General features: G+C 35.9%; 2 protein-coding genes across 6 annotated transcripts; one reads left to right on the top strand and one right to left on the bottom strand.

Annotated features, from left to right (window-relative positions):
* The first annotated feature begins 2,105 nt into the window (after positions 1-2,105).
* Positions 2,106-23,718, top strand: LOC112165970 (DNA-directed RNA polymerase III subunit 1). 5 transcript variants are annotated; one of them, XM_024302695.2, is made up of 28 exons: positions 2,106-2,241; positions 3,363-3,444; positions 3,537-3,666; positions 4,093-4,245; positions 6,003-6,171; positions 7,158-7,324; positions 7,489-7,598; positions 7,711-7,807; positions 8,752-8,970; positions 9,042-9,190; positions 9,279-9,423; positions 9,524-9,664; positions 10,310-10,498; positions 10,634-10,850; positions 11,440-11,533; positions 13,714-13,948; positions 14,215-14,406; positions 17,427-17,525; positions 19,578-19,781; positions 19,863-20,138; positions 20,378-20,525; positions 20,639-20,790; positions 21,310-21,465; positions 21,534-21,650; positions 21,741-21,853; positions 22,659-22,863; positions 22,972-23,174; positions 23,340-23,718. In XM_024302695.2, exons 2-28 carry the CDS (start codon positions 3,368-3,370, stop codon positions 23,353-23,355), a joined length of 4,173 nt encoding a protein of 1,390 aa, XP_024158463.1. In that variant the 5' UTR covers positions 2,106-2,241; positions 3,363-3,367; the 3' UTR covers positions 23,356-23,718. The 5 variants fall into 5 exon arrangements, with proteins under 5 accessions (XP_024158463.1, XP_024158465.1, XP_040362458.1 ...); XM_040506524.1 differs by having other exon boundaries at positions 2,163-2,241; positions 3,368-3,444; XM_024302696.2 differs by having other exon boundaries at positions 2,192-2,241; positions 3,339-3,444.
* Positions 23,719-25,113: 1,395 nt separating this feature from the next.
* Positions 25,114-27,814, bottom strand: LOC112167492 (BTB/POZ domain-containing protein At5g60050). The gene is given in 3 exon segments (XM_024304515.2): positions 25,114-26,294; positions 26,929-27,227; positions 27,230-27,814. Coding segments are annotated over 3 exon segments (1,539 nt in total). The 5' UTR covers positions 27,519-27,814; the 3' UTR covers positions 25,114-25,343.

The raw sequence follows: 27,814 nt of genomic DNA, 5'->3' as shown, positions 1-27,814 counted from the left end.
TATAAATATATATAGAGAGCTTTAGATGTCAAGATCATCTCTCAACCCTAAATCAAAATTGCAATTCTCTCCGTTTGCTCTCCAATTTTTGATATGCTCTTCCCAAGTCAATAAGTTGTGCTCCTCCTCTTCCATAGCAGTCATCCTTAAACCATGGGGATCATCTTGAAGCTCCTCTTGCGTTCTTGAAGACTCCAAAAGTGTAATCATGACCTCCTTCTTTACATCTACAATTTTCTTTTTTTGGTAATTTAGAACATGTTTTTGTTTTGTTATTTTGGATTTCGAAACTTTGTAAGATTAGAGTTTTGTAGTTAAAGAATAATATATTTTCAAATCCTATTCATGTTGTGACATTTTGATTTATAATTGTAAGATTAGAGTTTTGTAGTTAAAGAATAATATATTTTCAAATCCTATTCATGTTGTGACATCTTGATTTATAATTTATAGTTTACAATTTCACAATAATCGATCATTAGATATCGAGTTATATAAAAAGAAGGTAAGACACGTCAAGACAAAAGCAAAAAGGTCAATATCACATTTCTATTTACAGAAGTCCAAATATTTCAACCAATCATATTCGTTTAAAAAAAATAAAAATGAGAGTGGCCAATTGACCCTTCTGGCCCTATAGTAGCTATGCCTATGTTTTAAGAGCAAGTTCAGCGATATGCAACTTGTCCCTTCTCTAGCTAGAATAGGTCAACACATCAGCAATTTGGGCCATTTTCTTCTTCCACCGGCAAAAAAGAAATTGTCTTCTTCTTGACCTAGATCAGGAACGAGGTCAATTTCTTGAGCCAGCAACTGACCTAAAGAAGTCGTTTGCCACTTACGTTGGCAGAAGCATACATTTGGGCGACATCAGCCATAACGCAGAGAAGAAGCCGCGACCTGCGACGAGCGTACGAGGCTGTTTCTTGTCGTTTAGCACCGCCGAAGAAGACTTGCAAATTGTGACCTCAGTTCCATTGGTTTGGATGGGATTTGGTTTCACTTTTTATGGAACAATTAAATTGCAAGTCTCATTTGAGATTTGAATTCTATTTTGGATTTGGTTTTTGCTGAAACAACGAAGTACTTTTGGGTCTTCGATTTCTTCAAGTCCTCTGTTTTCAAGCATTGTCACTCTCTACGCTTTGATTCTGCTTTACTTCTCGTACCATTTTTTTAGCATTGTTTTCTCGCTGGTGCTGATCATAATCAAAATAATCTTGATCATCCTTCTCCAACTCGGTGTAAGTCAAAGTTTTGAAGATGCCGGTTTTAAAGAAAAGGAAAAACCTTATGATTTGGAGCTCGAAATAGAGCACTTTGAAACCAATGATAGTGGTGAAGTCGTACATGAACAAATTGCAGGTGTTCTACAAGAAGAAGATCACAGCTTTGTCACTATCTATTTACATCAAATATATTCACTTTTATAATAATATAAATTAATAAAATATTCAATAAACAGTAATTGACCCAGTGACCTAGACACAACAGGTGGAAACACACGTCTAGTGTCAGTGAATAATATCTTGACCTAATGCCTTAGTGACCCTGACCCAATGGGTGAACTTGCGTTTGATTTTATTTGACAATTTTTGTTTGAGAATTTCTAATAGAGTAGCTAAATTCGATTTTTAGCTATATACAACTATTTTTAAAGCAAAATCATTACATATTCCTCGGCAATTCCAGCTGAGTACGTCCAGATCCATGATGGACCAATTGCTTTCTACCAATGAGAAAGTAACCCTAGGGCTAGAGCGGCTAGGTCAAGTTTAAGTATAGGAGCCGAAGTTCTTAGGCCTAAAGAGAGTTTTAAATTTCACAACTTTAGCTAAATTTAACTAAAAAGTAACTTCCATTATTGAAGATAATCTAGAGAAGTCTTGTGCAGCTGCTAAAATAAAAATTCAAACATATTCTCCAAACTAGCTAAGAAGCCAAAATAGAGAGTTTGCTAAAATTTCCCTATACAGGAAAAAGAAAAAGAAAAAAAAAGGTTGAAAATGGGCTAAATTTAACATTTAAATATTTTTAGTGCGTAATTTAATTAGCAAATAATTGTTAAATTCACGGGCATTAAAGTTTTTTTTTTTTTTTGATAGGGGTGTACTTTATAACCAACTGGATGCTGGAGTCCGCTGAAGAAGACACAAAGGGTACACTCCCGCCCTTTACACCAAACGCAGCCCCTTCAACCTTCCCTCTTTGCTTTCTAAGTGGAGAAGAGACTTCTACCGGGTATTCTTCTTTCTTCTTTTCGGTCTTTTACTTGAGCTTTCGTTCATGACAGAATAGAATATTGGGTCCAGTTCAATTGAAAATAACAGTTTTTGCTTTATGTAATCGCTTTTCCGTTGATTAGAAACTTCGGATTTTTATTTGCTTCAAAATCTAGTCTCTAATTGAGTAGTCACTCTTCTTTCATATGCAAATCATGCACCTCAGATAATTTTTTGGGTAAAAATTCATTGCTCGATAGCTTGATGATTTCACACTATTGTTCAATTTTCCATTCGATGAATTGCGGCTGCTGATTATCTTGTTCATCTTGATTCAATAAAAAAAAACATGTGGCTCGATTCGTGTTGCTTATAAACCAATGTGGCTCTCATTTGATCTGGAACAGATATTTGCTTATGTTGTGAGACTTGCAAATTCATGTTTATGTGCTCTGTTCTTAAATGGCAATATCTCGTTAAGGGTGACAGTCATTGCTACGGAGTTTTGGTGAAAGGAAAAAAAAGGAAGGAAGTGGAATGTATTGAATTGATTGTTTTGACATATTTTGGAATCTTGGTGTTCTAAATTATTAGATTCATCTATCCTTAAATGTCTTTTTAATTCTGGTATATATTTCAGTGCTTTTACGGATGGAAGTCTTTCTTCTATTTTTCTTGTTGTACACCATCTGTCAGCTTGGTGGTTTTAGCACTGAGATATGTTGATGTTGCTTGTAGCGTGTGGACTCCTTTCTGTTGCATGTAACTATGAAAATGAATTTAATAGAATTTCATTGACTTATAACTTAATCAAATTATAGAGTTCTAAGATTTTGTTGAATTGTTGTCCAATAAAAAAGATTTTGTTGAATTCACTTAAGCAAGGACTTGAGGTGGATGGATAATGTGAGCACTGCTGAAAGTTACGCTCATCATCATTATCTGCCTTATCTTATCTTATATATGTTTAAATTATTTGTTTATTTTCTAATTAGTTTTGTCAGTATCATTTTTGAGAATTTTTGTTTTTAATTATTTCATTGTCTAAAAAAGTCAAATACTGCACCAAACCCAGGGTATGTCTCTCCTAGTCTCTGCTTTTGTTATGTCTCTTAGATTTTCTCTCTTCAATTTTGATAGAAAAGATGATGAATAAAGTCCAAGCCAAAACATTAGCCTTCACAAAAGAGCCTTTCATTGAAGAAGAAGGGCACTGCAGAATGTAAGACATTTTAATCTCAATTAATTGATTCTATTTCTTACAAGTAAAGTGATGTTTTTACTACTTAATGCCCCTTGTTGTTTTTCCTGAAGAGCACAATGGCAATTCAATGCTCTGTCCCAGTCAGAGATCAGCAAAATGGCTGCAACTCAAATTTTTCTGGGTCGATATTATGATGGCAATCAAAAACCAATCAAAGGAGGCTTGTTGGATCCCCGCTTGGTACATTCTCACCCTTTAGTTATTCTTCCAAGTGCTTTGTAGTTTTGTTGAAGGAGTTTTTGGTTGCATTAATTGGACCAACCATAAGAGGCAGGGTGAAGGAAAAAAAAAATCACCAAAACAGGCATTTAGATTCATTGCACATTGAATAGCATTCAGTAATGCTCCTATTCATTTGGATGCATTTCCCATGCATTTGTACACTCAGTTCTGACTAGCGTAATTAGAAATATAAAACACACCCCCTTCTTTCCTTTTGCACGAGTGTTTTAGATTGTACATGTGCATGACAGAAGGAAGGACTGGTTGGGGGGGGGGTGGTGGAAGAGTGTGGACTATGCTTCTTCTTCTTCTTCCTTTTTTTTGTTTGTGTGGCTATATGCCCTTTTTTTTCCTTCTGAACTATTGTTTTAATTTTTGCTTCAGGGCCCTGCAAATAGGCAATGCGGTGACTGTGAGACATGTGGTGCGAAACTTTCAGATTGTCCTGGCCACTTTGGATATTTGGTGCTTGCGGTCCCTGTATTCAATGTTGGATATTTAAGTACTGTTGTGGACGTTTTGAAGTGCATTTGTAAGGTACAAAGATATGTTTCATTCCATTTTAAATTCTTTATATTAACTTTTTATATGCCTTTCTGTATTATAAATCTTAACTTCCTAACAATTTTGCATCATTATTTTCATAGATTTCTTAAGTTAGATTCTGGCTTTTGATTCAGTGGGATTTTTTTTTTCTTCTTTTGTTTGAAATAAGACGTAATGGGAAATTTATAGGATACTTAGATTTAGGACATTCTAGACTGTACATTAAATTAAGGATCTTTATGTTCATACCTTATGGGTCTTTGTCAAGGAAAGCTTGATGAATAAAAGATTATAGATAGTTGTTTAAATCCAAGAAGTCCTCAACCAAGCTTAAAAGAATCTTGTTTCTTCCAGAAAAGAAAAACACTGTAATTCAGTTTAGCATACTGGTGAATGTGGAAAGTTTTATATCAGGCTAGCTGGAACAATGTGGTGACCAGCAGACCTGATTAATGAATGAGTTAACATCAGCAGAAGTTGTAATTAATGGTTCTAAAACAGCTGTGTGTTTTGAAAGGCTTAGTGCGGCTTTTTGTTTACTGAAGATGGGTTTCTAGTTACAGTTGATGATTTTCAGTAGGTTCTAAACTTCTAATTGAATGCGATAAGGTTGTCTACAGAAAAGTTAATTTAGGCACAGTAGTTATAGCGTTTTTCTTCTTAATAGAAATAAAAATGATTGGATTAGAAAAAACTACAGCTGAAAGAAGGTGCACAGAACTCCACAAGGTAGGAACTGAAGATTGCTCCAGCAAAATAAAACAAAGCAGAAAAAACGATTGTGGGACAATACCCACTCCTCTACTACAGCTTTCCACCCTAGATCACAGCAGCCTTCCAATCTAACAGAATGGAAGAAAGACTAGTCTTTGAAAGCCTTCGAAACAGAATCTCGAGCTACCCTATATTTTAGTCTCCCGTAGCTCCTCCATCCTTCAGTCAAAAATAAGCTCCTCCATCCTTACTCCTAAGTAGTCTTCAAAGATTTTATTTTTCTTTCCATCCACAGCATCCAAATGACAGCGAGAACACTAATTCCCCTGAGAACCTTGGTTTTCTTCCCTTTCCCAGACCCGACTATGTGATGGCTGAAAAGAACATGGCTTTCATCTGGGTTCTCCCAAGTAACTGTAGCTTCCCTAAATGAATTCTTCCAGAGAAAAGAAGCAACTTCACAGTCCTAAATGAATTCTTCCGGAGAAAAGAAGCAACTTCACAGTGAACAAAAACATGATAAACACTGTCATTTTATAGTGTTCCTGAATGTGCATTGTTGAGACTTGTCTTTGTACTCTGAGACCTTTATAAATGGTTCAAGAAGATTTTGTTTCTGTAACTAGACCTTTATAAATGCACTGCTATTGTAGGAATAAAGGAAACTTCAGCCTGCTAATATTGGTGGCTGTTCAATTGTGTTTCCAGATACCCCACCCCTAGACAAAGGACTTAAAATATAACTGCTTGGACAGGGATTTTTTTGATTTGATGCTATCTTACTAGCAATGTAAAATGTGTCTTCACTGGAATTTCATAGGTGCTTACATGAGAGTGTCATGTCTAACAACATCTGAACTATTCTATCAATTGGTGCAGTTTACCTAATGTATGTGTATGATTGAACTATTTTGCCTTTTGTTTTATATGTACATCTTTTAATCTATTATAAGTGCTGTCTTTCTGCAAGTAAAGGATGCTATTACTGCACAGGTTGAATGGTTTAGTCTAAAGACCTTATGTTTCTTGGACAGTCATGCTCCCGAATAATTTTGGATGACAAATCACGCAGTCGCTTTTTGAATATTGTGAGAGATCCCAAAAAGGATAAAAGCGTGACAATGAAATCAATAGTGAAGAAGTGTACTAGCATGGCGAGCAATAATAGATCAGTGAAGTGCCAGAAATGTGAATATATGAATGGTAAGATTTCAAAAATTTCTATCATTTTTTTTCTGGGAGCTTCTTTCATGTTTGAAGGAGGTTTTCTTTGCAGCTTGTACTTTGTTGGTCATAAATTCATGATAAAGCTGCTCTCGTAGGCTCTTTGTATGGTTTTGTATAGTAGTGAACTTCTTGTTCACTAGTCATTCATATTAAGGAGAGTTTGCTTGTTAAAAAAACAAGAAAGAGTGAGGGGGGGGGGGGTGGGAGGAGGCTGAACTGAAGTGTTCTTTGTTTAGTGGGAACTTGATTAAGACAAACTGAGAAAAATCCAGACTGTGAACAAGTACACAGATGAGAAAGTTTACAAGAACTCAAGACAATACAAAGTATGCAACTTACAATTCTACTACATGGAAGATTGGAAGGCAGACATAGACCCCTAAAAGCTGCTGACACAGAAGCGCAGAAAGAGGACCAATAAACAATTTTCTCCCACAATTCCGTCTTCTTCTCTTTATGCTCCTCATACATTTGATTTTACTTTACAACCAAATTACCCAGATAGTAATGAAAGTTTTGTTTTCTTATAAAAAGAGAGGCTGAACTGAAGCATTAAATTTTGTAATTAAACTAGGGTGCAGGTGAAATGTAGTTTCAATCAAGCAAAACAATACAGTGAAACATTAACCATGAGCTTTGCTGCTTTGCTTTTATGTTCTAAATGCAGTTTCAAACATTGGACATGCTTCTACTAGTAAATAAAAATGAGCTTCAATTGTAGTTGTAATATGTTGTATTGGATGTGGTGAAGCTCATAGTACATTTGTTGTAGTTTTCATATGTTGCATTGGATTTGATCTTATCGATCTACATTTGTCTGTTCCAGCTTAATTGTGCTACCGGTTTGTTTAGTGTCTCATATGATGGACATCTGAAAATTTCAAATTTTGTTCTATTATAATTTTATGATTTTCCTTTAATATATTCTGGTAGGGATCACCTTTGTATCAAATATGTGACAGGTTCAGTGAAAAGGGCTCAAGGTATGCTGGCAATTGTTCATGGTGCCGTGGATGACTTTAAATCAGCGAGTCCTGTCATGAAGGATTCCAAGGCATCCATTAATCTCCAACCTCATATGCTTAACCCTGTTAAAGTTTTTTCTTTGTTCAAAAGAATGCTTGATGAGGTACTTTTATACCATTGCAGATTTTATGAACCCTTTAATTCAGTTGGAGTTTATCACCTTTTGGATGTTAGCTGTGATGTTATATATTTTTGTAAAAGAAAGACAGCTAGAAATTTTCTTGCATATCTGTTCCTCATGAAACAGATTTATATTGTCATTTACAGGATTGTGAACTTCTTAATCTTAAAAGTAGACCAGAGAACCTCATCATGACAACCATTGCTGTGCCACCTATAGCCATTCGTCCTTCCGTTCTTGTGGATGGATCACAGAGGTAATAGCCGCTTTTTCTCCTTTTTCTCTTATGTTTCATAATATCTTGCAGTGGTTTTGTAGTGCTACAGTTGCTAATGATGCTCATCAAGTTTCCACATTTCCTATTGCAGTAATGAAAATGACATTACAGAGAGGTTGAAGAAAATTATTCAAACAAACGCTAATGTTCAACTGGACCTATCAGAAGGTTCTACCACAAGATTTTTGGTATGATTTATTTTGATAAGGAAATGTTCCTGAAGATAGAATGATTAGAACACCGTAGTGCTTGTAATGTGTCTTTCTGATCATGGTTTTTTATTATTTATTTTTAATTTAAATCTAGTGTTAGTGTTATGTCCTTATTTGCACATCAAATCTGCATGCTTGATATAGATTCTTCCTAGGGATCAGTCAGAAATTTTGGTTTCTTGTATGACGTTATATGCTACCTCTGGTCTTTAGTAAATATAAGTGATGATTTACAGTATTTGATGTATATTGTTTTCTTTTGTGTGAAATTATACCGATCGCATAAATATGTTGTGTTTTTCGCTATTTGTGTAATTGATTACAATACAGTGGCCGTTAATATTCTGTGTTTGTAAACTCTTTCAGCTGGCCAAATTTCTACGTATAAGATCATCTAATGACTTGTTAGCTACTATTTCATGGCTAATATTCTGCAAAGCACTTTCGTCCATGAAAAATTCTGTCATTGTAGTTGGAGATTAGACTTCTATAAATGATCTAATGGGTTCATGCTACTGCATTGCTTCTTGATTCAGAGCCATGGAGTTGTGTTATAGAACCATAATGTAGAGATGTTTTTGACCATTCTTTTTGTGTTGGACCTATTGAAACATATTCTTATGTTGTAAGAAGCAAATACCATTTAAATATGTTGAAACCTTTCTTGAATAAATGCATATATATCTTGTATTATTTTCTTTATTGTTTCTGTAACGTTTCACAAGAATATTTTGTAATTAGAGACTGATACAGTTATCAAGCCATTTTTTGGACACATGCGGTATTATATTTCTTCAGTGTGTATATTATTCTCTTTCCCCATTATGCTGTTTGCTGGTGAATCTAAATGATATATTAGATATTACTTGTTGTTCATAGTGTGTGATTTTGTACTGCGTATGTTGGGCATTGTGGTTCAGTCAAATTGGGACGTACTTCAAGCCGAAGTTGCGCTGTACATAAACAGTGATGTTCGCGGTATTCCTTATCACATGCAAGTAAATGCCAAGCCATTGAATGGTTTGGTACAGCGCCTCAAAGGGAAGACGGGACGTTTTCGTGGAAACCTATGTGGGAAAAGGGTTGAATATACTGGCAGAACTGTTATTTCACCCGACCCTAATCTGAAAATTACTGAGGTTAGTATTGCACCAAAACTTTGAAAACGTTTGTGCTAGTTTGTTTTCTCTAAAATGTTTGCTGGATCTAGGTCGGAATCCCTATCCAAATGGCTCAGATTTTAAGTTATCCAGAACGTGTATCCCATCATAATATTGAAAAGTTGAAGCAGTGTGTATTTAATGGACCTTATAAGTACCCTGGTGCCCTAGTGCTCAAACATCAAAATGGCGAGGAATGGTAGGGGATTAACTTGTCTCTGTTCCTTTTCATATAATGAAATACTAGTTCTGTTAGTGATATGTTCTTAACTCTTTTTGGGCTGAAGGTCCTTGAAGGCTGAGCGACAAAGGAAGTCTCATGCTGATAATCTCCGATTTGGTGACATAGTTGATCGCCACTTAGAAGATGGGGACATTGTTCTTTTCAACAGACAACCAAGCTTGCATCGGATGTCCATCATGTGTCATAGGGTGATCACATATTTAGAATTGATTTTGTATATGTACATCGTTTCACATGAAGCCTAGTGTTGATATTATTTGGTTACATCTTATCATTTCCTGCATGTAGGCAAGGATTATGCCTTGGAGAACGTTGAGGTTTAATGAATCTGTATGCAACCCTTATAATGCTGATTTTGATGGTGACGAAATGAACATGCATGTGCCGCAAACAGAGGAGGCTCGAACTGAGGCTGTTATGTTGATGGGGGTAAGATAGATTTCACTTCATTGAGATATATCCCAGTGGTATACATAAAGCTCTAGTTTTCACTACATTACACACATCTTGCATTGGTGATTAATGCTTCCTGTCAAGCTAGGCGAAATCCGAAATCACTCCTGATTTGTTAGAAAATCCCCCCTTCATGTCCCACCCTAATTCAACCCACGGAGAAATAGGCAATATCATAGAAAAGTAGTTGAACCTCTCAATCCTGCAGTCCCCTGAGGCGCTGCTGTCTTCTGGCATTGTGTTGGCATTGATTTTTGTATTTTTTTTCCTTAAGCCTGGCTCAGCTATTGGTTTTTTTATTTTTCTTATTATTGTATTATTTTTATACTACTTTGCCTATAGGGTTAGTGAACCTTACGTCAGTTAGGCGTTGCTTGGCTGATGTACTTCGGCTTAGGTAGAACTTTTCTGAAACATTATTAGTTCCATATCAGTTTTCTAACTTCTTTTGTATCAATTTGGTCGACTCTATATCATCATTGACCTTTTTATTTATAGATATTTTTTTTCTTCTATAAAACTAAAATGAAGAGTAGTTATTATTTTTTCACTGACTTGAATATTATTGATGTTCTAGTTATCATGAACAAGCTGCTTATGCTTGTGTTTACTGTTTGTCAGGTGCAAAACAATCTATGCACTCCCAAAAATGGGGAGATTTTGGTTGCTTCCACTCAAGATTTTCTAACATCTTCTTTCCTTATAACAAGGAAGGACACATTTTATGACCGTGCATCTTTTTCACTCATGTGTTCGTACATGGGGGATGGCACGGAGACTGTGGATTTGCCAACACCTGCTGTAATTAAGGTATGTTACTGAAGTCTGCAGCCATCGCTCATCTCGTCTATAACACAGTTGGGTCCATGCATTCGGCAATTTCAGTCAGTTTATGTAATTTCTAGCATTTGTCTTATTAGCTGCCAAAAAATTGTTGCTTTGCAGCCAATAGAGCTATGGACAGGAAAGCAGCTATATAGTGTGTTAGTTCGCCCAAATTCAAATGTGAGAGTATATCTAAACCTAACTGTTAGAGAGAAATCCTACTCCAACACAAAAACTGAAGATGGAAGAGAAACGGAAGCAATGTGCCCAAACGATGGGTTTGTCTATTTCCGTAACAGTGAGCTATTATCTGGGCAACTTGGGAAGGGCACTTTAGGTGAGTCTTCTGACTACTGGTCCTGTGACTGTATGTGTTTTGTACAGATATGTCTATATTAGTTAAGATTGCAACAGAAATAGTGAGACAGTGAGATGTACCATTCTTACAACATGTCATCTAAACGAAGAAGAGAGGGATTTTTTTCTTATTATAATTTTTTATTCAGAACCAAATGCTGTATAATGTAACTAATATCGAACAGAGTGCACATGAAGTTACAAATATACAAGATGTCCTCTGACAACCAAGCCTAGCAGCTACAGTAAAAGCATACAAGATGCAATACAATATACAGCCCTTCTAGGTTAAAGCAGCCCCCAATCTGCATAAATAACAAGGGAAGATGCATCTAAAATAGGGTTAATTCAATGGACCTCTGGAAATTTGTAATTATTCCAGCGGGACCCTGTAGATTTGAAAAATTACACTGGGTTCTCTTTACAAATTTGTGTACTGAAAATGTCTTTTTACTCTGTATATCATCTCAAAGATTAACCTTTTTGACCTGGATTAGTTACTATATGTTCTCATATTTGGATATCTGATTGATATTGATGTTTACAGTTTTGGATTTGCCTCACTTCAGGAAATGGCAATAAGGATGGACTTTTCTCTGTTCTTCTCAGAGACTATAAAGCTCATGCTGCTGCTTCTTGCATGAATCGTGTAGCTAAATTGAGGTATTTATGCAGCACAATTCCTTTGAATGTATGTATCTTTCATCTTGGTTTTGTGAATTGTATCTTGGCCATATATCTGTTTGACATTCTACTTCTTTTTGTGCTGTTCTTTATTCTAATGTGTTGTTCATTGCATTTACTTTCTCTATTGCAATAATTTGTGGAGAATGATGAACTAAAAAAAGTATTACTGAAAGTTATCAACACGTGCTCAGTTGCTCACACATGTGGGAATGGGCACTTGGGTGAGTTGTTAACTCCAAGTACTGATATAAAAAAACATAACTCCTCCTCCTCTTGATTCTGGCTGTTTTGTTTATAAAAAGTTGATGCTTGTTTGTTGTCTATTTTAGAGGGAGGGTTTTTTTGAAATTGAACGAAAATCCCGTACTTGTATTATTAATATAAATATAGATAAACATAGTTTGTTGGATGATGAAAAATCACACATCAGAAATTCTAAGCCTTGCATCATAATATATGTGATCTCGGGCATATATGCTTGCATAATCAGTGATCATGTTATGCTTTTCAGGTTTTTCTGAAACTGAACTAAAATTGTGTACTGGCACTACTAATATAGATATAGATATAGATAAACATAATTTGTTGCATGATTTAGAACCGCACATAAGAAATCTAAGCCTTGCATCGACTATCTGCAATACTGGGCTTATACTATTTGCACAATCAGTGATCATGTTATGATTTTTACTGTGTGAGAGGTTTAAATTCTTTGGAGGAGGAAAATGGGCAAGGTGCTGAGAAGATATGTTGTTACAGCAGTGTTTTGGATGGTGTGGATGGAATGAAGTTTAAGAATTTTCTAGGGAATTAGGAGAGAGGACAGAGGAGGGCATGTATTTGCCAGGAAGTGTACAATTTTGGGAACTTCTATGGGGGCATCAGTTGATTCGGAATTAAACATAGTTCTTTTCAGAGGATTATTTATTTATTTTAAGTTTTATCATGGGTGGGGTCTGTACTTTTATTGACCAGACAAGATGGTACCCAGACTTTAAAAACAATGAATTAGGTACCTGAATTCCCAATATCACATCAATAAGGTGCTTCTGTCCACCCTCAGTCAATTCTCCGTTAGTAGTAGCCACATGTCAATTTATTGACCCGATACAGAAAGACATAATAGACTTTTTTCCTCAAACAAAACCTAAGATGACTTATATGCCAAATCTCAATCTCTTTCTTTGAACTTGATATAGTTTGTTCTGGTTGAGGAAAAAAAAATCTTCCTCACTTCTGGCCATAGTTCTCCATCAATCCATAGAGCACTAATAGGTTCCCATAACTTTGCTGGAAACATATTGTTGCTGCAAGCGTAGGTGTACCTACGCTATTCAAGACGCTGACTTGAGGTGTACAAGATTCGCCAGATGCAAGATTCAAGGATTATTGATTAATTCAAGTATTATTTAATTGAAGAATGAAGATGAAATATCTCACTGAATGAGTCTGATTTGGAGATGGAATCTTTGATTGAAGAAGAAAGTTTGCATTTGAATTCTTATTCCCAGAAATTCACATTTCCAAATGAACAAGATGAGTCGCGATGGGTTTATAATGGAAGAAGAGGTTTTTTCTATTTTTGTCTCTGCTGTTTCAATCATGTTTGATGATGTTTTGCTCTCGTGCCTTTGGTTCATTGTTTCTCATGATCAATTGATCAATTCCTGATGTGGGAATTGGTTGCATATGCTCTATATCTCTCACGCCGGATTTAACTACATAGTTCGTTTTGTTTTGTTTTTTTTTCTTGAAAACAAATTTTAGTGCTCAAAAAGAAAAATACAATTGAAGTGGACAAGAGGTTTCTACACTATATAACTAACATGTGACATGAATAATCAACAAACAAAAGTCTAAGAGGGGTTGCATTTTTTAGTTCTCTAAGAATACTGTTAAGAATTCATACCATCAGAAGATTTGTGTTTTCAAATTTTTTTTTTTTTTTTTTTTGGGTTTATGCTTCATTCAGTTCCATTTTCTGTGGTGCTTTTCATGTCTTTCTATTTTATTAACTCTGAGCTGATTGCTTGTTGATTCATTATTTTATTGCTGCTCTGGTATGTGGTATTTGTATTTTGATTTCATTGTTTATACCTATTTAAAAGGTGAATTCCTGTATGCGATCTTATTGTCAATATCTTCTTGGGTTGCAGTGCCCGGTGGATTGGTAATCACGGATTCTCAATTGGGATTAGTGATGTACAACCTAGTGACATCTTGTACGGTGAGAAAGAAAAAATCATTAAGAAAGGTTATGACAAATGTGACGACCAGATAAAGTTGTATAAAGAAGGACAGCTACGACTTGCACCTGGTTGTGATGCTGCCCAATCACTTGAATCTGGGATTACTGCAGTATTAAACGATATTAGGGACCAAACTGGAAAGGTCAGTTTATTAATTACCAGAGGTGTTTATAAATCTGAAAATGTGGAAGCTTTTAACTCCTTATAAGAATGTTTGGTTAGAATAACTTAGTTGTTAGATTGGTTAGAATTACTTCGTTGCCGTCTTCAGCTGACTCTTAATGTTTGTTTGAGTTGGTGTCAAGAAATCTTTTTTGGGTAACTGGTTATTTCATTTTGCAATTATATTTTCATTTCTTCACAAGAGATGGTTGGTGCTGATATATTCTTTACATTATTTTTCCATAGCTGTGCATGCAAACGCTACATTGGAGAAACAGTCCCCTGATTATGTCCCAGTGTGGTTCCAAAGGATCTGCTATCAATATCAGCCAGATGGTTGCTTGTGTTGGTCAACAATCAGTTGGTGGTCGTCGTGCACCAAATGGTTTCATAGATCGAAGCCTTCCTCACTTTCCTAGAAAAGAAAATACCCCTGCAGTAAGCTCTCTCCTGCTTTTAACCAGTCATACTGCATATAAGATGCAATTCATATAAATGACCTTTTCATGCATGTTTTATAGCACTGATTACTAATAAATAGTTCATTAATGGTGAAGGACATCTAAGAATTTAATTGAAGGAAAAAGTGTTTACCGAGAGATTACCGTATGTAATAACTACATCTTGCAGTGAATTGTATTTTCCAGAAGCTATGATGTTGTGTGATATAATAAATAGCTAGAGTCCACAAGATACATGACCTAAAAATGTTGTTTTTCATGTTTGGCTATGTTGTCTATAATTTTGGACTTTAGGATTGAGGGCATGCTCTTCCATAGAATCAAAATTGGAGAGAATAGGAAGAAAGTAGAAAGATAATAAAAGCCTGTGAGAGAAAGAAATCATGCCAACCCATGAAAGACCACTATAATTGCTATTCCAAGAAAATTTTATGCATTGCAAGAATATTGGTATATACAGTATAAATTTGAGTGGCTCTATTGATACCTCCCAATTTAGCTGAACTTCCTCTTTTACCCTTTTGAATCTCTTTGCACTTCCTCCATTTATTTTTTTCTCCATCCCTTTACTTCTCCAAACAATGACTAATGATTCTCTTTCCTTGATTTTTACCTGATTCTGATAGAACCTAGATGAAAATTGAGTAACAGCATGAATTTCTCAACCCCAACATATACATTCTTTCTAATAAACCCAGATGGAATTTGTATAACAGCAAGAGTTCTAAACCCCAATAAATATAACCAGTGTTTGGCAAGTAGAAAACTCTAGTGGGTTTGAACGGGTCGTGAACCTTGTGACAATTAATGGAGATCAACATGCTGATAACCCAATTAAATGTGCGTTTGATTTGGGGTACAACAGCAGATTCTTCAATTGAACCAAAACATTACAAAATTTGATTGGGGTTATCAGGAGGGAGGGTAGAAGAAGATAATAGAAAGAAAAAAAAAAGTGGTTATCAAGTGCCAATTAATGGTTCTGATAAGGGAGACAAAATGTCACTCTCACTGCTCTTGCAGCATTGGTGGGGGAAACTTTTTTCTGGAGAGCTGGTTTAATTGGTTGTGATGTTGATTTTTTTTTACAAGGGTATAATAGTTTTAAAATGTACAAACATAATGAAAATTAAATGGAGGTCCAAATGCTAAATATGGAGCTTTGATTAGAAACAGTATTTTTTTAATTGAAAAAAAAAAATTTGATTGAAAGAAGTGAAAGCAGCTGCATGTTTCTGATTTGATCTATGAGGTGAAAATTTTTAAATCCAATATGAAATCAAGACATTTGATGCAGCATAGTCTTCAGTTCACCCCTTCTCCATCCTCTTGTTTCCACATAGAATAGGGGTAGTTATATAGAATTCTATAGGGATTTAAATTAGTTCTGTCCCTTTTGTTCGATGGAAGTAACTTTCTGAAAATATTCTCTGCAGTTTTTTGTAATGCTACTTGAAACATTTGGTCAACTGCACATGTATTTTCGTCTCTGAAAAAAGAAAAAAGAGCTACTGGAGATTAGTGCAAGATGTTTTTGGAACATATCTGACTGTGTAACATAAACACTAACATTCATGGGCATCGATTGTTAATCACATACTACATACTCGAATTCATCAATTTTTGTTAATATTTGTTTTCTTTTAACCAAGAGCACTGCCTCCCAGTTATGTCCTGCTTAATCAGTGGTACACAAGTGAAATTGCTTCACTGCTAACATAAACATTACCAGTAGCATAATACCAGTACCTGTCCATACTGTTTGACTGCATCAATGATAGTTGGAAGAATATCATTCCTCTTGATCTTATTTCTGATATTGAGATGATTGAGACATGCAACATATGGTGGCCTTATGTAGACACCTTACAACCAAAGACCAGACAATGCATTTGTCTGTGGTAAAACTTATACTACTTGACTTATGCATATGAGAATGCATTAAAGATGCACTCAAAGAAATCTGCCTAGCTACATATATAGCACAATATCTAAATAGTAAAATAAGAAATGCATGTCGAGTGTAATTGTTGTAGAGACCAGCCAAGTCTGAACACCATCCAAGCCTTAGTTTTACTATCTTCCAACAACAGTCCTTGGGTCGATTAACGTTTTATTGGTGTTACTGCCAGCAGTCTTACTAACTCCAGTTATATCCAAATTCCTGATTATTTACTTACATTGCTGAAGCTTTGCTGCTACTGCATATTCTGACTGTCATTGTTGCCACTGAAACCTTCAGTATGCTGATTCCCTAGGTCAAATTGTTAATGTGTCCTTGATTTCATTTAATTTTATTTAACAAGTTCATAGTGCTTTATTTCCTGGGTTATAAAAAAAGTGACTGAAGTTTTTACCCATGTTCATTGCGGCTCTCGTTTATGCTGTTTTCGCAAATAAAATGACATGTAATAGAAGTACACAATTCATTGTTAGCGGACCTCTGCTTATTGTTTATCCCTATTTGTGACTGTGGTTCCATAAAATATAAACTATTCTTGTTTAGAACATTCTTGGTCTGTATTTATGTGATTAAAAGTTGTTCTGGTATTACTATTGATTGTGTTGCTTCCACTCTTAAGGTAGCTTATTTTCTGTCACTTTGCATACTGACTATCATTGCTTCCACCACAACAATCAGCACCTTTGTTCGTTATAGCAGATTATGGGTGTACTTTATTCTGATTAATACTAATTCATAGTCTTTTATTTTTTGGGTTAAAATACGACATTAACTGAAGTTTAAATCTACTACTGTTGGTTTTGGCTGTAAATATGTTCCTTTTTTATATAATTTGATGCTTGTATCTAATAGAAGTACTAAATCCATCGTTACTTAGGTAATTCATATAATGCTTGTTATGTAGAGTTTGAGCCTCCTTTTGTTCATGTATGTTATGTATAGTTGGATAAGATATATAATTAGATAATTTTGTTTAGAAAACCCATCATCTGTATACATGTGAAATAACAGTCCTTGTTTCTTTAATGATGCAGGCTAAAGGCTTTGTTGCTAGTTCCTTTTACAGTGGCTTGACAGCTACAGAGTTCTTTTTTCATACAATGGGAGGGCGAGAAGGCCTTGTGGATACAGCTGTATGTTTATTGCTTGATTTAGATTCCTTCTTACATAATTATGTTGACATTTTCCTTCACCTACATTTTTTTCTCATTTGTTTTATTTTTTGGTACTTGAACCTGCATATTACTTGCTACTGCAGCAATTTTAATTGAAATTACTACAGCATTACTGTAGTAAAGTATAATGGAGAAAGAAGACGATCTGAGATAAAAAAAAAATTACACAATTGAGGCTGCTGCCTGATGATCACCATGATGTTCATGTGTACTCGTAAAATTTTAAGGGCTCAAGTCTGCCATTGGAAAATATATCAAGAAATAAACTATTTTGCTTCACTTTGCAGTTTTAGGGGGCGGAATGGGGAAAGGGTGAGCTTCCCCAATGATTTTTTATTTTTTTTTTCCTTTTCTTCCCTTTGCCCCTCTCTTCTAGGGATTGTTTTGTTGTTATAATGCTGCCATTGCTGATTTGTGTTTGAATCCTTCTTGTTTTCTTTTATCTTGTGATTTTGGGTATATGAACTTTCTATTCTAGAAATAGTGTGGTTGTTCCATCTAAGCAGGATAAAAAAGTAGGGTAGTTCAAATTCCGAGTTATTCTTCTTGTAAGTCATATTAACAGCAACTTGTCATTGATTTCCCTCTTTCGATTTTGCTAAAAATTATGAATGGTATGTTACCCCTGTCGTCAAAAAGTAGTTAATAGTACCCCTGAGGTGATTAACAAGTTTGGTCCAAAATCACGATTCCTCCAAAATCACGATTCCATCAAAATCCCATTGTAACAATCTCATGAGTCATGCCTATGCCAGGCTAAATTGGTCAGTGAGTACAGGTTTACTTGAGGTTTAATGAGTTCCCTATCTTAAATGGACAAATTTAGCCCAAAACTCCACAGTACGTGACCTTGTTATGGAGTCTTGATCAAATCAGGAATTTGGACTTTGTACGGTAATAAATCTCACCCCTCAGTGACATTAAGAATTTCTTTACTACAGGGATCATTCCTGATGTTTAGCCTTTGCTTTTTGGTCCCTCTTCCGCAATTTGGAATGCTAAACTACATCCTAAGATAAAGTCTAGCTGAATAACTGTGATATGGTTTAGAGGAGGAAACCTTATTGGTGCATCTGTCCATGATGGTGTATATTGTACAAATATGCTGCCGAATGTTTGAACCAGCTGGAAGGCAGATGTAAGCCTAAGATTAATATCTTTACTGTGCTTTCTCTGCAGCTAATAATTGCAGTTGTTGTTGTTTTCTGTTTTTTTTCCCTTCCCTGTTGTGGACCTCTTGTCCACTTTTATTGTATGTTGTGATAAATATATTTTTGAATTTCAAACAATAAAGTATCTGGTACTCCATGCCCAATTGTGTGTTCTCTGTGGATAAGGTGTCTGTGATCCAGCTACATTAAGTGTAAACTTTGAAGTTTACAGGTCAACAGGCTGGGGAAGTTTAAATTTTTTCGCAGGCAAGAGGGATTTGGTTAGGTGGATTTGTTGTGCCGGCAGTGTTTTGGGTCTTTGGTTGGCTTTGGTTTCTTCAGAGTTTAGGGATTTTCTTTTCATGCTATATAAGTGTTATGCTTCTTTTAGTTGTTGGTTGTTTGTTTTGTGTTAATTAATTGGCTGGCTTTCAGGCAATACAATGTCCCTGTTTCTTGACTTTGTGTTTCCGGTAAAAGTTTGTGTTTCTCCTTTAAAAAAAAAAAAATACAGATGCAAGGCACCATGTTTTGGATCATTGAGCTAGGAGTTGTGGGTTGTGATATTATGGGTTTTGTGCTTTTTTGTAGTTGTGAAGTAATGGTATCTCTTATACCTTTTATGCTTATTTATTTATTTATGTTGTTAAGGGTGCTAAAGTAGATTTATTTCAGTTTACAAGTATATCTAATGTGGATTAGATATGTGTGTATATATATTGTTACTGATATTTTTATTAATAAGCTCACTCTTTAACGGTGAGAAGTAAGTCATTAGGGTTCAGTTTTATCAACCTATTAGGAAGTTATCTTTGTGCCTTATACCCTTTTCTTGATAGATTGCATGTAATTGATGCAGGTAAAAACTGCTGACACAGGGTACATGTCTCGTAGATTGTCTAAAGTTCTAGAGGACCTCTCTGTCCAGTATGATAAAACAGTGCGGGCCGCAAATGGAGGTATTGTTCAGTTTTGTTATGGGGATGACGGTATGGATCCTGCCATGATGGAAGGAAAAAGTGGAGCTCCGTTAGACTTCTACCGATTGTTTTTCAAAGCTAAGGTATGAACCCATGCTTTTCTAAAAAAGGTGAGAATTAAATGTAATATTCTTTTAATGTTGATATGTGATATCTGTATATAGGCCACATGCCCTGCTGAAGAAAGTAAAAGCCTTTCTCCTGATGAAGTGTCTGAAATAGTGAGAAGCAGGCTTTCGGAACAAGATATGACTCCTGATGGTGGTTGCTCTATGGGTTTTAAAAGTTCTATAGAGCAATTCCTGGATGAATATGTAAAAGCATTAAGAAAAACACAGGAGGCTTTTTTATTGAATCAAAGTCCTGGTTGGAAGGTGAAGTCTGCAACTGTAGAGAAGATTGTCCAAAATATATCTGGTGTCACTTCTAGACAGCTGAAGGTACTTGTTATCTTTTCTGTTTTACTAGCAAATGTCATTTTGTGCTTTCTCTTCTGTTTTTATATTACATTGAGAAAGGAAGTTGTTTGGAACAGTACATTTCAATAAGGTAAGATTTTTCTATGGCATTGCATATTTGATGCTTTACACCTCTATGTAGTTCTATACATTGTGTTGGGATGTTGGTAAGAAATATTGATATCTGCCTTTATTAAATTTCCTTTTTGTTTAAATTGTAGGTTTTTCTAGATACTTGTATTTCTCGTTATCATTCAAAAAAAGTTGATGCGGGAACAGCCATTGGAGTAATTGGAGCTCAAAGCATTGGCGAGCCTGGGACACAGATGACATTAAAAACTTTTCACTTTGCTGGAGTTGCAAGCATGAGTATCCTTGATTTATTTGCTTATTCATAAGAACGAACGGAGATGAATGTGTATTACTTACATAACCTTTTGGCTATCAATTGGTTGGTTATTTGATCCTTAACTCTTGGTTAGATGTTACACTTGGAGTCCCTCGTATCAAGGAAATAATAAATGGAGCAAAAAATATCCATACCCCTATCATCACTACAGTACTTGAGTGTGATAATAATCCGATGATTGCACGGATGGTAGCAGGTCGGATTGAAAAAACAAATCTAGGGCAGGTATGTATGAAACTATTTTTCCAGTCATATTTTAAGATTTAAGTTAACCTTATTTTTTATTTGTAGTATTGCTATTCATATCCATCACTCAATGAAGTCAATAGTGTCTAATGCTCTACTTCACTGAAAGTGATAAGTTGAGATGCAAATTAGGATTGTTGTTTTGATCTGCTATTGTCTTCCTGTAAAACTTTCCAATGCTTGGTTAATAGTATTGTTGGCTCTGTGTTGGATTTTTACCGCAATTAATTTGTTAGAAAATCAAATGAGTGGTTTATATGTTTCGTAATGTTTAATACTTCAATGCAATGCCTAATGCTCTTGTAGCATTCTTATGATAATGCTCTTGTAGTGTTCTTATGATGTTTAATTTTTCCTGTTTGGGACTAATACAGATTTAAAAATTTTAACAAGTTAATTATTTTTGTTTTTCCTATTGAGTTGCATATATAAATTGGGTTCTTGTCCTTAACACTGTCATGCAAGGTTTTACTTATATTTTGTCTTGTTGTTTTGAAGGTTGCTGAGTGTATAGAGATTGTAATGAGTCCAAGAGCAGCATATGTAGCCATCAAGCTTGATATGTTTGTGATACAAGATGCACACTTGTCTATAGATGCCAATGTTGTAAAACAATCAATTTTGGGAACTCCAAGGATTAAACTGAAACATGAGGTGGGATTTTAGATTTTAGTTATCAACTCTATATATGTTAATATCTCATGATCACTTTTTATATGCAGCACATTAGGGTTCCAGATAATCAAACAGTTGAAGTTCATTCTCACGAGAAGGATAGAAGAAAACTCCATTTTCACCTCTTCTATTTGAAGAGTATCCTCCCCAGTGTTATAGTAAGGGTGAGGCTTCTAGAATTTTTGACTTCTTGTATTTTTAATTACAAGATTATTGTTCCATGAAGATATGAATCATTACTCTCTCAATAATAGGGTATAAAGACAATTGAACGTGTTGTCATTGATGAAGAAAAAGTTAAAAGGGACAAAAAAGATATTGACGTTAAATGTGGAGAAGAAAAGAAGTACAAGTTATTTGCTGAAGGGTGAGTTTGTTTTTATTGGAATATAATTTCTGGATTTTGTAACGTTTGAGTTCCCTTTATGTTGGCATGTGTTATTTTCTAATGTTATATATTGTTCTCGTGCAAATTGGTGATTGATTTCAGCATATTTTGTGGTACATTTTGTTAAGTTTCGTATCCAAAATTTGTTTATGATGCCATGTTAAATAATCAGTGGCTGCACATCATAATCAAATGAGAAATATTTTGCCATAGCCCCATACTACGACCCTCATCTTAATTCAGTACATATTTCTGGTTTTGAATATGGTCAACTCTTTCAATATATTTTCTCCAAAGTAACAAACTGAGCAGACATGATTACATTGTCAAGGCTAAGATGGTCATGCCAATTCTAAATTCGGTTGTAGGGGTCATTTTTTCCTTAAAGATGACAATCTTTATCTGAGTGACAGTGTTTACACATTCACTCCACATGTTCAGGGCATTGGCTCAAATTGAAGTTAAAGGTGCAGAGCTTTTTCCCTAAGCAAATTTTCAGAATTTTAGATTTTTGTCATTCCTGAAAATTGAAATTTAATAAATTACCGGGCTGAGATTATACTGTAATTTTAGTTCCTTGACTCTATGTCAATATCAGCATACACATGGCACATCATATTACTCTTTTCCCTCTATGTTGCATGGTTTTTTCACAATTTGTGGCATGATTTTTTGGTGTTTTTCGTAGATTTTTTTGTTCTCATGATGATTGAAATTTGTTTGAATTTCAAAATGGTTTTTCTACCATACTCATGAATCTTACATCGGTTATGTAACTTTTTAGCAAGGGTCTTCTGGCAGTAATGAGCACTAAAGGAGTAGATGGTTGTAAAACCACAAGTAATGATATTATTGAAGTGCAGCAGACACTTGGAATTGAAGCTGCAAGAACTTGTATCATTGAGGAGATAAAGTATACTATGAAATCACACGGGATGAACATAGATGATCGTCATATGATGCTTTTAGCGGATGTAATGACATTCAGAGTAAGTAGTTTCATATGATATGTCTTTAACTGGAAAGTTAAAAGGACCAATGGAATACGCTCAAATGTTTAGACATGCAATTCATGTGTTAAAGTTGTTACATGGCAGGGTTTAGTTCTTGGAATCACAAGATTCGGCGTTCAAAAGATGGGCAAAAGTGTATTGATGCTGGCTTCATTTGAGCGAACAGATGATCATCTATTTAATGCTTGCGTTCAGGGGACAGTTGACAAAATTGAAGGAGTAAGTGAAAGCATAATCATGGGTATACCAATGCCAATAGGCACCGGAATGTTCAAAATTAAACAACGGTAAGAATGTCATTGTTTTACTACTGCTACTCATTATTTCACTATGTTGCATACACAGGTCGCTGATCTTTCAGTAATTTATTATTAGCATTGAGTGGTAAGTGTAGTATATAATGTGATGAAGCTGTAAAGGTAAACCATGACAGTTTATTTTGTCTTATGTAGCCTCCCTGCAATGTGAAACCCACTTATAGAAACATCACGGTCTTCCGGCACAAGTATACTTGTGCAGAATGTTGAATGAAGAAGACGCAGCATAGTAATCTAATGGCGAGGACCACCAAACCTGCTGGGACATGACATGGTAGTCACTGTGCTGCTGGATAATTAGCAGATCCTCTTACTTAATTAACAGAGAATCGTTTTAATCTTGTAAACTTGTGATATTCTTCTCGATTTTTAAAATGTATACCTGCTCGGGATTACTTGTAGATTTATTAGGTTGTTACATTAATGTTCTGGTAAACTGACGTCTCTGGAAATTCCAACTTTCCGGGCACTTGTTATAGAGAAGAAAAAATAGGGCAAGCAGCCTCCTAAGTTATGAGGACCTTATTGAATTTTGATGATTTCAAATAACGCTAAAGAAAAAATGCAGAAGATGCAAACAGATGGCAATAACAGAAATTCTATGACCATTGCTAATTTGGCAATTTCAGCTACATTACTTAATAATGTCAACTGTTTTATCTCGACCTTCACCTTCACAGTCCACACTGCTCATCTGGCACTTTGATGACCGCAAAGAAATGAAGATGCAAATACAGAAGAATCACCGAAAACATACTACTATGCTCCTGTGGTCAGATCTTCAATACCAATGAGGAGTTCATCGTCTTAATTGCAATGTAATTGACGTATTTTTATGGATATTCAGCTGAATAATGTTGTATGTTCTAATTTCTGATCAATAAACATAGACGCATGACCAGGCTTTTTATTTTATTTTTTTGGTCTGAAAAATACTTCAATTGAGAGCTCAAAAAGAGCAGATACAAGTACATCAAAAACCACAAACATAAGAGAAAAACACAGCAGCAATCTGCAACAAAACCAGTCCTATGGACTGGGATGAAATCTCAGATAGACCTATGTGGTTGCCTCCCCTTAATTTGCGTCATGAGGTGTTGGGAGCTCTAAGTTTTAAAGCTAGGAGCTTTGAGGTTGGGGTTCAGATGCTAGGTTTTCTGCACTAGATCACTAGGAAGGAGAATTGAGCCTTAGAAAGCAGATTCTTTCATTCATAGTGAGTTGATTCATTCCCTTAAATGGATATAGTCAATACGCTAAATAAGATTTGGCCTTCTATCCTTACCAAGCCTTGGGTTTGCAACTAATAATCGATTGTATGTTCAGAGCATTGAATTGAGCTTAATATGACCCTAGCACCCATCTTCCTTATGATATCTAAAATCGCGTTTCATTTAGCTTCATTTAGTTATTTTCTCTATATGTTTTTTGGCTTTTTGTTTTTTATTTTCTCCAATCAAATCACAAACACAAACCAAAATTCAACCCATTTCTTCATAGTTCCTCCTTAACTGTGGATTCAGTGTAAATGAATGGTTTTGACTTTTTATATTATTGTTGAATTTGTGTCAAATCCCAAGTATCAACTATCAAGTTATTTTTTTTCCCGACTTCATGATGTCAATGAAATTTGAACATATGATCTCCACGGTATCGTGTTTAGCTTTTGTCCTTCACCTTCTAGTGTAATATAATTTATTTATTTTTGACCTTTTACTTAATTCATCCTGATGGATAAGCAAGTTTCAACTGAAACGTGATCAACTTATTTTGTTTCCGATTGCTAATCTAAACAGTCACGCGACAAATCAAACCAGGAAAATAAGATGATGAAAAATTAGTCAGTCACATACCAATCCGTTAAGTATTCCTTTCTCTATTAAGATGAATGACAAACAAGAGGATTGTATAAAAATAAAACAAAGAATTTCAAGCCTCTTCCATCGAAAACCCGAGTACAGAGGGTGATAGATGAAGACGGGTTCTAAAGATCGGATCATTTTTCATTATCAAACGCCATAGTAGGAATCACTACTCTTGTTGACGGATTCAACCAAGGATGGGAAAATTACTGAGAAGATTTAATTCAGAACAAAAAGTTGCTGCTTTCTATATACATGTCGATTTTATAAACTTGGTTCAACTGGGATAATCACAAACAGTAATTTGCAACCTATGATTTTCCTGCTCTGCCACATGTTTGATGAAAGCTCTCCTCCACCAAACTTCAAACGCCTTCTGAATGTTGGGACAGTCATCTCCCTTGTTTAGAAACCGGTCAAACCAATTAAGCATTATAGCCTGTTGTTGATGCAAAGGAAGTGTAAGAATCGTTTGGCTTAGACCCTCTTCAACAAGTTTCTTGTCAACAGATCTCGAAGCCCTCCTCATCCATCCGAAGTCCTCATAAAGAGCTTCCAGCCATGTCGAAAGCAAAGAAAATCTTGTGTCTTTGGGCACCAGCAAATGTCTACTCCCAATCGCGATGCATAGCTGAGCTGTGATTCTGCTGATTTCATGTCGGTACATGATCGGAATCGTTGAGTGGAGGACTGCAAGCTCCTTCTGATCCGCCCATAATTTCACAAAATCTTCACCCATTTTCTTGTCTACCATAATATCAACAATCCACTGCATGTTATCAGCCTCTCTTGCTATCTCAGCCATCAATACCCCGCGATCCCGCTTTTCATCCATGCCTGTAGCTTCGGATAAGCACAGAACAAGGGAACTCAAGCATCTATGGCAAAGATTGTAAAGGGTTTCTTTAGACACATCAAGCCTATTGCCGTCATTCGCTGCATCTTCTCTAAGCAACCTGGAAATGAGAGTCTTCATTTCTCGACGAGCTCTATCATCTTTCGCTTGAAGAACACCAGTGAGCAGTCTCGATAAGATTTCATCAGCTCTAGCAGACGTGGATGGTTCAGAGGATACTCTGAGCAAAACTTGATCACTGGCCGAGTCATGAAGCTGAAGTTCACCGAGTTGAGATTTAACTTTCTCCTCTTCCTCCTCGGACCACGGAACCGCTTCCAAATACTCCAAGCATGAGGCAATGCCCTCATCAAACATGAGAGCCGCAGAGACCTACAACGGAAAAAAAACATAAAATTTTACCAATACATTCCACCATAAACAAGCTCAATGATCAAAGAAAAGACGTTACAGTCACATAAAGACGGAAAACAGAGCATTATCTGATCAGCTTGACATTTTCTCTTTTAAGCTACAAATCAGACTATAACATTAATACAGACACAGACCCTTTTGAAAATACTACACAAAACACATCTCAACCATGACAATTTCTCATTACAGTAATTTTAATTCTCACAATATTTGGTGAACCAACAAGCACTCAAAAAAATAAAATATACTTTCCATCCGGTAGCTTAGCTTTTAATCAACCTCAGAATTCACTAAACTGACACCCCGATTAATCGGCATGACCTCAAAATTCACTCTTTACCACTTAAATTCAAAAGTGAAAACCCACCAAGCCAAAACAACCCAAAGCTTTTTCCATAACCATTAGTCCTCATCTCAAGCAGCTTTTACAATCCCCCAAGACAGAATCTTTTTTGGGTAAACCTCACAATCACAAACCCAGTTTCTCAAAAGTGAAAACACAATAACCAATGTGTTCATCCAAACTTTCCCAGCAACCCAAAAGGCCAAAACACACAGCACAAGACAAAGCAAAAGCCAAAAAAGCAAGTACCTTTAGCAAACCCAAAACCCTGGAGACCTCCTCACCCATCAACCTCTTCTTCAAATCCTCACAGTACATCAACACCACAGTTTCCACATACACCTCCACATCATCACAGTCAGAAATCTCCACACAATGTGAAACCCCTCTATCTTTCCTAAGCTTTTCGGCGAAAAACCGGCTTTTCGAAGCCAGAACACTCTTGTGCACATCCATTGAGACTCTAAACCCGTCCTTGGCCACCACCGTGAGCCTCACATCACCAGAAACCAGCCCCCCCAATTGGGGTTCCGAAACGGCGCCGTTTCGAGGAGCTTGTGGACTTTCTGGTGGAGATTCCGGTCCGAGTGCTTGGAATCCCGGTGCTGCTCGTCGGACATCATCTCGTACAGGGTCTGGGACTGACTCGGCCGAGTCAATTGCTGAGTCGGCGCCGCGGCGGGGGAGAAGGGAGGAGAGGATAGGGTTTTGGAGTTGGGGGAGTGGAGCTTGGAATTGGTGGGTCTTGACGGCGAGAACGAGAGGGTTTGATCGGAAATGAAGCCCTGTTTGATCATCGCCGAGACCTCTTTGGATTTCAGTGCGTTCTCGGCCGCCATTGGAGGTCTGAGACACCAAGAAACCCAGTAATGGGTTTTTCTGGGTTTCTTAAAAAAAAGCAGAGATTGAGAGAAAGAAGAAATGGGTTCTCTGGAGGATTGGAGAGAGTGAAGTGGGTAATCAATGAGTCAAAGAAAGAAGAAAACTTTTCAGAGAGAGAGAGAGAGGGTTGAGAGGGAAAATGTAAAAAGCTTATTGGCAAGTTGAAATAGTTTTAAGAGAGACTAGGAATCCAATAAAATGGAGCTTTGGATTTGTAAGGCAATGATGTGAGTTATTATGCAACCCAAAAAGG

This window comes from Rosa chinensis, chromosome 5, assembly GCF_002994745.2.
Source record: "Rosa chinensis cultivar Old Blush chromosome 5, RchiOBHm-V2, whole genome shotgun sequence".
Lineage (NCBI taxonomy): Eukaryota > Viridiplantae > Streptophyta > Magnoliopsida > Rosales > Rosaceae > Rosa > Rosa chinensis.
Note: the sequence above shows the minus strand (reverse complement) of the source record. Positions and strands in the feature narration are given on the sequence as shown.